We start from the raw sequence: 13,160 nt of genomic DNA, 5'->3' as shown, positions 1-13,160 counted from the left end.
AAAATACGGTTGATTCGTCACCGTCGCCACTGGAATCAGTGCCTGTGTCTGGGTCTGTGTCGACCGACTGAGGCAAAGGGCGTTTTACAGCCCCTGACGGTGTTTGAGGCGCCTGGACAGGCACTAATTGATTGTCCGGCCGTCTCATGTCGTCAAACGACTGCTTTAGCGTGTTGACACTATCCCGTAATTCCATAAATAAAGGCATCCATTCTGGTGTCGACCCCCTAGGAGGTGACATCCCCATATTTGGCAATTGCTCCGCCTCCACACGTATATCGTCCTCATACATGTCGACACACACGTACCGACACACAGCAGACACACAGGGAATGCTCTTAACGAAGACAGGACCCCACTAGCCCTTTGGGGAGACAGAGGGAGAGTTTGCCAGCACACACCAAAAGCGCTATATATGACAGGGATAGCCTTATAATAAGTGCTCCCTGTATAGCTGCTTTAATAATATAGTTTTGCCACAATTTTGCCCCCCCTCTCTTGTTTTACCCTGTTTCTGTAGTGCAGTGCAGGGGAGAGCCTGGGAGCCTTCCTGACCAGCGGAGCTGTGTGAGGAAAATGGCGCTGTGTGCTGAGGAGATAGGCCCCGCCCCTTTTTCGGCGGGCTCGTCTCCCGCTCTTTAGTGGATTCTGGCAGGGGTTAAATATCTCCATATAGCCCCCGGAGGCTATATGTGAGGTATTTTTAGCCAAAAAAGGTTTTCATTTGCCTCCCAGGGCGCCCCCCTCCCAGCGCCCTGCACCCTCAGTGACTGCCGTGTGAAGTGTGCTGAGAGGAAAATGGCGCACAGCTGCAGTGCTGTGCGCTACCTTAAGAAGACTGAGGAGTCTTCTGCCGCCGATTCTGGACCTCTTCTCGTTTCAGCATCTGCAAGGGGGCCGGCGGCGAGGCTCCGGTGACCATCCAGGCTGTACCTGTGATCGTCCCTCTGGAGCTAATGTCCAGTAGCCAAGAAGCCAATCCATCCTGCACGCAGGTGAGTTCACTTCTTCTCCCCTAAGTCCCTCGTTGCAGTGATCCTGTTGCCAGCAGGACTCACTGTAAAATAAAAAACCTAAGCTAAACTTTTCTAAGCAGCTCTTTAGGAGAGCCACCTAGATTGCACCCTTCTCGGCCGGGCACAAAAATCTAACTGAGGCTTGGAGGAGGGTCATAGGGGGAGGAGCCAGTACACACCACCTGATCGTAAAGCTTTACTTTTTGTGCCCTGTCTCCTGCGGAGCCGCTATTCCCCATGGTCCTTTCAGGAACCCCAGCATCCACTAGGACGATAGAGAAATGGGGATGTGTTAGCCTTGATTTATGGGCGTGGCGAGGTGTCAGGCTTGGATTTGTTTGTGGGTCCAGACTAGGGATTGTCATGGGAGTGGCTGGGTCGGAAGCTAGGTGGCTTAATATAACTCATGCAGGATAGGAGAGTGAAGAGAGAAAAGGTTGTAAAGTGCCTACTATGAATGTGGAGCAGTATCAGCTTCTCAGGATTACCGGGTTATGACCAGCTGCTTACGCACAGGAGCTGGGATGCAGAGCAGTACCAGCTTCTCAGGATTACTGGGTTGCGACCAGTTTCTTAGGCACAGGTGCTAGGATGCAGAGCAGTACCACCTACTCAGGATTACTGTGTTGTGACCAGTTTCTTAGGTTCGGTTGCTGGAGGGTGGAGCAGTGCCAGCTTCTCAGGACGCTGATCACCGTGGCCGATGAGAGGAGATGAATAATCACTCTCGGCCGTGTCTCTTCGGAGAGGGAGAGGTGAAAGAGAGCGCCCGTCAGGGCCGCACCATGTTTGGTGACACGAGACCAGTGTCTGCATCTTCCAATGCAGATTTACTTGCCTCAGCTACGGAGCTGCGGCGACCATTCTGAGAAGCCTCAGGCTCACCAGTTGGCTGATGCCATGACCAATGGTCTTGACGGTGATATGATGCCGTGTCTTTGGAGTTTGGACGCAGGTCTTAAATCCACAATTCAGGCAATAGGTGTCTTGCGGCTGCTGGCGCTCTAAACACTCTAAACAATTGAATGTCGCCCACTGTGTGTGTGTGTGTGTGTGTGTGTGTGTGTGTGTGTGTGTGGGGGGGGGGGGGGTTGAGGCAATCCGCAGTCAAGAGTGTGTATGTGTGGTAGGGAATGGGGCAGTCTACAGTCCATATTGGGAATATGGTCAAGGTTACCAACAGTCAGAATACAGGCAGTGGAATACTGACGGCAATTACTGGGGTTAGGGATAGGTTTAGGCACTAGGGGAAAGGTTAGGGTTAAGCGGAGGTGAGGGAGGTTAGGCTGCGCGGGGAGAGAGGAGGTAGGCTCTGGCAGGAGATTCGGAATACCGATTTTGGATTAGCGACTGCCGGGATTTCATTACTAGATAGATAGATATTATATATATAAAAAATCTGTGTGTAACGCACACACGAAAATCCGCACTCATAGGAGGTAATTCAGAGTTGATCGCAGCAGCAAGTTTGTTAGCAGTTGGGCAAAACCATGTGCACTGCAGGGGGCGGGGGGGCAGATATAACATGTGCAGAGAGTTAGATTTGGGTGTGGTGTGTTCAAACTGAAATCTAAATTGCAGTGTTAAAATAAAGCAGCCAGTATTTACCCTGTACAGAAACTAAATAACCCACCCAAATCTATCTCTATCTGCAAATGTTATATCTGGCCCCCCTTGCAGTGCACATGGTTTTGCCCAACTGCTAACAAATTTGCTGCTGCAATCAACTCTGAATTACCCCCCCATATTCTGAATTTGAGCATTTATTTTCTTAACCGAGCCCAATGAAGTTATCTACTGTACTGTAGATAGTGATACCCGTTTGGTGGTGGAATGTGTGAGGGACGCGTGCTCGCTCACTGATAATAGCAATAGCAGTTATATACAGTATATTAGAAGCCACTTCCTGGTGTTTTGAAATCTAATTCAGTTTGTCCCTTCGGGGCTACCGTTCTCGCAGTCTCCAGCTGTCACTCACTGTCATGGTAGCCTCCAGCAGCAGCGTGCCCGCATCAGATTCCCTGCGCTACTCCGAGTACATGGCGGGGCCACCGGGCACCTCAGGTGCGAACATCGACCGGACGCTGGTGAGTAGCTGGCGACAGCGGCATAGCTCTGTACGTAGTATATGGAGTGTGTGCACAGGTGACCTTCCCATCCGCCGGGTCCTGTGCACCAGGTAGTATGAGTATGGTTACACTGGGAGTGAAGGACAGGGGTCGCCTTCTCGGTTACCTGCACAATAATACGGGGTAGCCGGTCACTGCAGTGTGATCCTTTCTCTGTCTGCCGCTGTCCTGAAGAGAGCGATGTGTTTCTCTGCTTCCATGATCCTTTCCCTAGAGCCGTGGCCATTGCACGCTGTTGCATAAGATGCCCTGAGAGTCCTCTGTAACCTGCATACAGTAGGTGCGTGACTGTGGGTGGTGCAGATCAAGTGTTCGCAAAACTACTATATACTGGGTTTATTATTTGGTTAAAACAAAGAAACTTTCAACCTCATTTTGTTTTGTTAACGTAACCCTCTGAACTTCTGAAGTGTCTTTCCCTATTCCCTGATAACCTGTTACTTCAGCTGCTCATAAGGAGATTTAGTGGTTGGTTTATCAATATTTGCATAAAACATGAATTAGTTGCCTGTATCGATGCATGTATTAGTAATGTACCTACCAATGTATTGAAGACTTGCAGCAGGGACAGCACTTGTCCCTGTGAAGAAGAAACCCATGATTTACAGTATCTGAGGTCTTTGTTCGTCCTGCTCATTGTGCACATACTGTAATAAGTAATACTTTTCCCTGCGGTGGTGCATGCCAGTAGAGTTACTGTGCATGCATGACCCTGGATCCCTGTTCACCCTTCTGACCTCTCTCCCCATTTACATATTATTGGGGAAATACCGCACTGGTATAAATTTGATATCACAAATGAATATAATAACCAAAATTAAAAGATATAAGGAAAACTTGGTTTTCTTATTTTTGATTTGGTGGTGCACCCTGAGTCAATAGTAACTAGAGACAACAGGAGGAGAAAAAAATACTCTCTTTTTTTTTTGGGCGCACTCTTGACTTAATTGACGTATGAGAAAATTGAAAATTTGATCTAAAAATTAACTTTTATTAATGTTACAACAGTAAAATATGTTCAGTGGTCAAATGGTATCAAAAGTAATCCAACAAATAAACTTAATAGCAATAGATTAGCTGATATTAGCTATAATGTAATACTCCAATATAATCAATAATAATTGGATGCTAAAATTAGCATGATAGTTCTGGCTGCCGGCGTCCAAAGCCTGTTGTGGGGGATAGAACTCACCAATTTTACGTGACGGATAAGACACCTGAATACACTATCCCAAAGTTAGTTAAGGTGCCTGATGGCATAATATACCAGTTGTCGTGGGGAAAGAAAGGACAAAGTAAGAAATAAGATAGTAGAGTGAATCTGCTGTCAGTGTTAGACTCTGAGCATTAGGCAAGTCTGTTCTCTACTAAACTGAGTATTCCTCAAGGGTCGCCCACTTAAGTACTGGCCCAGCCCTACACAGATTAGCTTCCAAGATCGGACGGTTTTGGCCGTTACCAGTGTGGTATGATAGTAGAGGCGGTGATAAAGGATAATCCGATGCTTCTGGAATCACTGATGAGAGTTCACGAATTACATAGTATCAAAGAAAGTGTCAGAGATAAGATGGATCTGCTGCCAATGTTAGACAGGGACAAGCCCTGAATCAATGGTGAGAGTCCATGAAAGATAGAAAAATGCTGGAATAAGTTAGGAAGAAGCAGACTCAACAAATTGTCGGCTACTGTGAACAAGAAAAATGTAATGACGTTAGTAAATGAGCTAGATAAGCCAATGTAGAATAATAACTAGGGTAATTGGTTCTGACACCAGATGCAAAACAGTTCAAGTGTAAAACAATGAGATGCAAAAAATTGAAAAACGAGATAGCAGTAGGACATTTTAAGTAGAGTCTAATTGAGGCCTGTAGTATTCTGTGCTAAGTAGTTTCAATAATACTGATACTGATGTAGCATATAGCTGATAGTAATAAACATTGTAGCAAGTACACAGAATGCCACTCAGAGGCTAAGATTGCAAAACGACACTATAAATAAATGCCTGTGTGGGTGAGTATAATTACATAAATGAATAGCTGTGCTCAAAGCACATATCACCTAAATACTCAAGGCCTGTAGTATTCTGTGCTAAGTAGTTTCAATAATACTGATACTGATGTAGCATATAGCTGATAGTAATAAACATTGTAGCAAGTACACAGAATGCCACTCAGAGGCTAAGATTGCAAAACGACACTATAAATAAATGCCTGTGTGGGTGAGTATAATTACATAAATGAATAGCTGTGCTCAAAGCACATATCACCTAAATACTCAAGTAATAATTAATACTATCACTGTGAACCAGCACATAATTGATCTTGGTAATTAGGTAATAATAAACGTATGGGCATATATAACAAGGAAATGTTATTTCAAAAAATTGACAGAAAAAGCTGCACAGGTGATGATATAATGTAAATAATAAACGTATGGGCATATATAACAAGGGAATGTGATTTCAAAAAATTGACAGAAAAATCTGCACAGGTGATGATATAATGTAAATCCGTTCAGGTGGCCAGATAATTTGAACAAGGAGAGAGAGATATATACTGATATTACCCTGATGATTAGCAGAACTGTCCTGAGTCTCGCAAGCCAGGGAAATGAAATCTCAATTCCGGGAGGTAACAAGTCCAAGGATTTGGATACGGTTAATTTGCCGACAGTCAGTGGAACACTGTCCGTGCAGGACAGTGCGTGGCCGCCCGGCAGAGGTACACCAGCCGGCAGGCTGTTGCAGGCGTCTGGAACAGGAACTGTGCAGACTCTTGTCACGGACGAACGCAGGCGTCCCGTGGTGAAGTAGAAAACACTCGTGCGGGAAATGAGATGCGGTGAGGGCTGGAAGGCGTCGGGTAGCGGTTGGTGTGGCACTGTAACGCCGAGGACGAAGATACTTCAGGCAGCCGGAAAGAAGAAACCTGGAAGACGCGTTTCACCCATGTCCCGGGCTTGATCACTTCCTGTTGTGTCTTTCCCCATTTACCTCTGGCCCCTTAGCCTCTTTTATCCCCGTGTGGGTCTTCCAATGCCGTTCAGCCTCCGTCTAGTCATCAGAAGAGCATCAACGCCGTTGTATGCTATTTTGAATGAACACTCACCCACCTGGCCCATAGCATTTCCCTGGTGACTGGGCAGGGGCAATCGCTGTGCGTGTAAGCTCCAATCTGATGACCTAATTTATTTTTCAAACTGCTTATTTCTCCGGCAGGCTCCACAGGAAAACATTGGGTGAATGTTGAATATGATGAAGCGACCGCAGATTTGCACCAATAGGTCAAAGCTTTTCGGCCCCCCAGTATGCAACTGGCCCGTCCATATATCCCCACCTTCTGGCTTAGACAAATCAGTTTTTTGTTTGGTGCGGCAGAAGCCGGACCATGGTCAGAGGGCTGTTGGTTTTTAGCAGCCCTAAGTTTTCTTATTTTAATTTTTTACATAGTTACATAGTCAGTGAGGTTGAAAAGAGGCAAAATGCCCATCGGGTTCAACGGGTGGTCTTCAGTATGCCGAATGTCGGGATCCCGGCGCACAGTATACCAGCGCCGGAATCCAGGCATACCGACATATATTCTCCCTCGTGGGGGTCCACGACCCCCCTGGAGGGAGAATAAAATAGCGTGGCGCGCACAGTGCCCGCAGCGTGGCGAGCTCAGCGAGCCCGCAATGGGCTCATTTGCGCTCGTCACACTGTCGGTATGCCGGCGGTCGGGCTCCCGGCGCCGGTATGCTGGTCGCCGGGAGCCCGGCCGCCGGCATACCATACTACACCCGGGTTCAACATGTATTCTGCATTAATCTGTTTATTTTATAATGTGCATGCTGAAGTAATGGTTTAGTACCGATTTACAGCAATGATTCCTACCACTCCCAGATAATTTTAATGTCAATATGCTAAATGCTAAAGCCCTTGATACGTATTCCTGTTAGAAATTTGTCCAGTCCGTTTTTAAATGCATTTATAGAGTCTACCATTACTACTTCCTCCGGCAGTGAGTTCCAAATCTTTATTCCCCTTACAAAGAAGAACCCTTTCCTACGTTGCGTACGGAATTTTCTCTCTTCTAGCCTCAGTGAGTGCCCACGCGTTCTATACAGAGTTCTTTTAATAAATCAGTTGCTAGCTCCGTGTAATGCCCCTTTACATATTTGAAGATATTAATAATGTCTCCTCTTAGTCTCCTCTTTTCTAGTGAATACATATTTAATTTAGTAAGCCTCTCCTCGTATTCCAGTGTCTCTAAACCTTTAATCAATTTAGTAGCTCGTCTTTGAACTCTTTCTAGTTCCGCGATGTCCTTTTTGTAATATGGGGCCCAAAACTGAACGGAATATTCCAGGTGTGGGCGTACCAATGATTTGTACAACGGCAGGATTACATCCTCATCCTCATCCTTGGTCTCAATGCCCCGTTTAATGCACGCAAGCACTTTACTTGCCTTTTTTGCTGCAGCTTGGCATTGTGTACTGTTACTAAGCCTATTATCTATGAGCACCCCCAAATCCTTTTCCACCATAGTTACCCCTAGATTTTCTCCATCTAGAGTGTAGGATGCAAGTGTGTTTTTTGTCCCAAAATGCATAACTTTGCATTTTTCTATGTTGAACCTCATTTTCCATTTAGACGCCCAGAATTCCAGTTTAACTAAGTCATTCTGTAGCGATTCCACATCGGTTTCTGAGTTAATTACCTTACACAGTTTCATGTTGTCTGCAAAGATTGACACTGTGCTTTCCAGGCCTATTCCTAGATCATTGATAAATATAATGAACATTAGTGGGCCAAGAACAGACCCTTGTGGTATTCCACTGACTACTGGTGCCCAGCTGTAGAACATCCCATTTACCACTACTCGTTGTTCCCTGTTGTCCAACCAATTACCTATCCAAGTACAAATAGTATTTCCTAGGCCAAGTTCCCTTAATTTGTGGGCAAGTCTCCTATGTGGCACTGTATCGAAGGCTTTTGCAAAATCTAAGTAAACCACGTCCACTGCTTTTCCATGGTCAAGATTCTTGCCCACTTCCTCATAGAAGCTAATTAAGTTGGTTTGACATGATCTGTTCCTTACAAACCCATGTTGACTTTTAGTAATAAACTTGGTTGCATGTAGGTGCTCCTCTATGCTATCCCTCAGAATGCCTTCTAATATTTTACCCACTATAGAGGTTAAACTAACTGGTCTATAGTTTCCAGGATTATTTTTAATTAAATTTTTAAATAAAGGCACTACCTCAGCTATGCGCCAATCCTTTGGTGCCATGCCTGATCTAATCGAACTATTGAAAATCAGGTATAGGGGTTTAGCTAGCTGTGTCCTAAGCTCCATAATAACCCACGGATGCAAACCGTCTGGGCCTGGTGATTTATTAATTTTTATTTTGCTTATTCTCTCCAGGACTACTTCCTCACTTAAACAGGTATCTAGCCAAGAGTCATTACATTCACTGTCATTAAGCAATACTGTCACCTGTGCATCCTCCCTGGTGAATACTGACGGGATTTTTTTTTTCAATATTTCAGCTTTTAATTTGTCATCGTTTGTCAAGGATCCCAATTCATCCTCTAATGGGCCCACGTTCTCCTTCTTCAACCTTTTACTGTTTATATATTTATAAAACTTTTTAGGATTGGTTTTACTCTCAATAGCGATTTGCTTTTCGTTAGCAATTTTAGCTGGTCTTATTACTTTTTTGCATCTTTTATTGCATTCCTTGTAAAACCGGAATGACTCCTCCCCTCCATTAGATTTAAATGTTTTAAAAGCACACATCTTATTAGCCATTGCTGCTTTGACCTCCTTATTAAGCCACAGTGGTTTGTGCTTAATACTCCTGCATTTACTGCTCATTGGAATTAAATTGTGAATATTGCTTTCAAGCAACCCTTTTAAATTATCCCACATTTCCAAAGTGTCCTTGCCATGAAACAACTCATCCCAGTCAATGCCGTTTACTGCCCGTCTCAGCATATTAAAGTTAGCTTTTCTAAAGTTTAATGTTTTGTTTGCTCCCTTACAGATATTTTTCTTGAAACTGATGTCAAAAGTGATCATATAATGATCGCTGTTTCCCAAGGTCTCCCCAACTTTAATGTTTGATATAATGTCCACGTTATTGGTAATAACTAGGTCCAGAATAGTTTTACCTCTAGTTGGGTCCTCGACTAATTGAGTCAGGAATTGATCTTTCAGTGTATTTAAAAACCTGTTGCTCCTAGTTTTTAAACATGAATCGTTCCTCCAATTTATATCAGGATAATTAAAGTCTCCTAACACTAGGATGTCCCCCATTCCTGCTGCTTTTTCTATTTGCTCTAGGAGTTGTTCCTCCTCATGTATGCTGATATCCGGTTGCTTGTAACACGTTCCAATGACTAGTTTCTTTGCCTCAGTGCCCTCACTTGTGATCTCAACCCATAGCGACTCCACGTTATCTCCAATCCCCTTGCAGATAGTATCTACTATTTTCTCTGACGTCCTAGTGGATGCTGGGAACTCCGAAAGGACCATGGGGAATAGCGGCTCCGCAGGAGACTGGGCACAACTAAAGAAAGCTTTTCGGTCACCTGGTGTGCACTGGCTCCTCCCACTATGACCCTCCTCCAAGCCTCAGTTAGATTTTGTGCCCGGCCGAGGTTGGATGCACACTAGGGGCTCTCCTGAGCTTCTAAAAAGAAAGTATATAATTAGGTTTTTTATTTTACAGTGAGACCTGCTGGCAACAGGCTCACTGCAGCGAGGGACTAAGGGGAGAAGAAGCGAACCTACCTGCTTGCAGCTAGCTTGGGCTTCTTAGGCTACTGGACACCATTAGCTCCAGAGGGATCGACCGCATGGAACTGGCCTTGGTGTTCGGTCCCGGAGCCGCGCCGCCGTCCCCCTTACAGAGCCAGAAGCAAGAAGAGGTCCGGAAAATCGGCGGCAGAAGACCTCAGTCTTCACCAAGGTAGCGCACAGCACTGCAGCTGTGCGCCATTGCTCCTCATACACACTTCACACTCCGGTCACTGAGGGTGCAGGGCGCTAGGGGGGGGCGCCCTGAGCAGCAATAAAAACACCTTGGCTGGCAAAAATACCACAATATATAGCCCCAGAGGCTATATATGTGATAATTACCCCTGCCAGAATCCATAAAAAAGCGGGAGAAAAGTCCGCGAAAAAGGGGTGGAGCTATCTCCTTCAGCACACTGGCGCCATTTCTCCCTCACAGCTCCGCTGGAAGGAAGCTCCCTGGCTCTCCCCTGCAGTCTACACTACAGAAAAGGGTAAAAAAGAGAGGGGGGGCACTAAATTTAGGCGCAGTATATATAACAGCAGCTATAGGGGACATAATTCAGTTAGTCCCTGCATTATATAGCGCTCTGGTGTGTGCTGGCATACTCTCACTCTGTCTCCCCAAAGGGCTTTTGTGGGTCCTGTCCTCTGTTAGAGCATTCCCTGTGTGTGTGCGGTGTGTCAGTACGGCTGTGTCGACATGTTTGATGAGGATAATGATGTGGAGGCGGAGCAGATGCCTATAGAAGGGATGTCACCCCCTGCGGGGCAGACACCTGAGTGGATGGACTTATGGAAGGAATTGCGTGCACGTGTCGACTCCTTACACAAAAAATTTGACGACATGCCAAATGCGGGACAGCCGGCTTCTCAGCTCGTGCCTGTCCAGGCGTCTCAAAGGCCATCGGGGGCTCTAAAACGCCCGCTACCTCAGATGGCAGACGCGGATGTCGACACGGATACTGACACCAGTGTCGACGACGATGAGTCTAGTCTAATGTCCACTAAGGCCATTCGTTGCATGATTGAAGCAATGAAAGAGGTGTTACAAATTTCTGATATAAACCCAGGTACCACTAAAAAGGGTATTATGTTTGGGGAGAAAAAACTACCCGTAGTTTTTCCCCCATCAGAAGAATTAAATAAAGCGTGGGCTTTCCCTGATAAAAGATTGGTAATCTCTAAGAAGTTACTAATGGCGTTCCCTTTCCCGCCAGAGGATAGGTCACGTTGGGAGACACCCCCTAGGGTGGATAAAGCGCTCACACGTTTGTCTAAAAAGGTGGCACTACCGTCTCCGGATACGGCCGCCCTCAAGGAACCTGCTGATAGAAAGCAGGAGGCGATCCTGAAGTCTGTATATACACACTCAGGCATTATACTTAGACCAGCTATTGCGTCAGCATGGATGTGCAGTGCTGCCGCTGCGTGGTCAGATTCCCTGTCAGAAAATATTGACACCCTAGACAGGGACACTATTCTGCTAACCATAGAGCATATAAAAGACTCAGTCTTATACATGAGAGATGCACAGAGGGAGATCTGCCGGCTGGCATCTAAAATAAGTGCATTGTCCATTTCTGCTAGGAGAGGCTTATGGACTCGCCAGTGGACAGGGGATGCAGATTCAAAAAGGCACATGGAAGTTTTGCCTTATAAGGGTGAGGAGTTATTTGGGGATGGTCTCTCGGACCTAGTTTCCACAGCAACTGCTGGGAAGTCAGCATTTTTACCCCATGTTCCCTCACAGCCTAAAAAGGCGCCGTTTTATCAGGTACAGTCCTTTCGGACTCAGAAAAACAGGCGTGGAAAAGGCGGGTCCTTTCTGTCCAGAGGCAGAGGTAGGGGAAAAAGGCTGCAACAAACAGCATGTTCCCAGGAGCAAAAGTCCTCCCCCGCTTCCTCCAAGTCCGCCGCATGACGGTGGGGCTCCACAGGCGGAGCCAGGTACGGTGGGGGGCCGCCTCAAAAATTTCAGCGATCAGTGGGCTCGCTCACAGGTGGATCCCTGGATCCTACAAATAGTATCTCAAGGGTACAAACTGGAATTCGAGGCGTCTCCACCCCACCGGTTCCTAAAATCTGCCTTGCCGATTACTCCTTCAGACAGGGAGGCTGTGCTAGCGGCAATTCACAAGCTGTATTCCCAGCAGGTGATAATCAAGGTGCCCCTACTTGAACAAGGACGGGGTTACTATTCCACACTGTTTGTGGTACCGAAACCGGATGGTTCGGTGAGACCCATTTTAAATTTGAAATCCTTGAACACATACATAAAAAAATTCAAGTTCAAGATGGAATCGCTCAGGGCGGTTATTGCAAGCCTGGACGAGGGGGATTACATGGTATCCCTGGACATCAAGGATGCTTACCTGCATGTCCCCATTTACTATCCTCACCAGGAGTACCTCAGATTTGTGGTACAGGATTGCCATTACCAATTCCAGACGCTGCCGTTTGGACTCTCCACGGCACCGAGGGTGTTTACCAAGGTAATGGCGGAAATTATGATACTCCTTCGAAGAAAGGGAGTTTTAATTATCCCGTACTTGGACGATCTCCTAATAAAGGCGAGGTCCAAGGAGCAGTTGTTGGTGGGAGTAGCACTATCTCAGGAGGTGCTACACCAGCACGGTTGGATTCTGAATATTCCAAAATCACAGCTGGTTCCGACGACACGTCTACTGTTCCTGGGTATGATTCTGGATACAGTCCAGAAAAAAGTGTTTCTCCCGGAGGAGAAAGCCAAGGAGCTGTCATCTCTAGTCAGAGACCTCCTGAAACCAAAACAGGTATCGGTGCATCACTGAACGCGGGTCCTGGGAAAGATGGTGGCTTCTTACGAAGCAATTCCTTTCGGCAGGTTCCATGCCAGAATCTTTCAGTGGGACCTGTTGGACCAATGGTCCGGATCGCATCTTCAGATGCATCGCCTAATAACCCTGTCTCCAAGAACCAGGGTGTCTCTGCTGTGGTGGCTGCAGAGTGCTCATCTTCTAGAGGGCTGCAGATTCGGCATACAGGACTGGGTCCTGGTGACCACGGATGCCAGCCTTCGAGGCTGGGGGGCAGTCACACAGGGAAGAAACTTCCAAGGACTATGGTCGAGTCAGGAGACTTCCCTACACATAAATATTCTGGAACTAAGGGCCATTTACAATGCCCTAAGTCAGGCAAAATCCCTGCTTCTACACCAGCCGGTACTGATCCAGTCAGACAACATCACGGCAGTC

General features: G+C 46.4%; 1 protein-coding gene across 1 annotated transcript in view; it reads left to right on the top strand.

The window, feature by feature from the left end:
• The first annotated feature begins 2,720 nt into the window (after positions 1-2,720).
• DNAJC15 (DnaJ heat shock protein family (Hsp40) member C15) overlaps positions 2,721-13,160 on the top strand; it is an 89,483-nt gene continuing 79,043 nt past the window's right edge. The window contains exon 1 of the mRNA XM_063952857.1: positions 2,721-3,103. Coding sequence (XP_063808927.1) covers positions 2,999-3,103 — 105 coding nt within the window. The 5' untranslated portion in view covers positions 2,721-2,998. The remainder of the gene's footprint in view (positions 3,104-13,160) is intronic.

This window comes from Pseudophryne corroboree, chromosome 2 (assembly GCF_028390025.1).
Source record: "Pseudophryne corroboree isolate aPseCor3 chromosome 2, aPseCor3.hap2, whole genome shotgun sequence".
Classification (NCBI taxonomy): Eukaryota; Metazoa; Chordata; class Amphibia; order Anura; family Myobatrachidae; genus Pseudophryne; species Pseudophryne corroboree.
The sequence above is the reverse complement of the archived record's forward strand: the minus strand, read 5'-3'. Positions and strand labels throughout refer to the sequence as shown.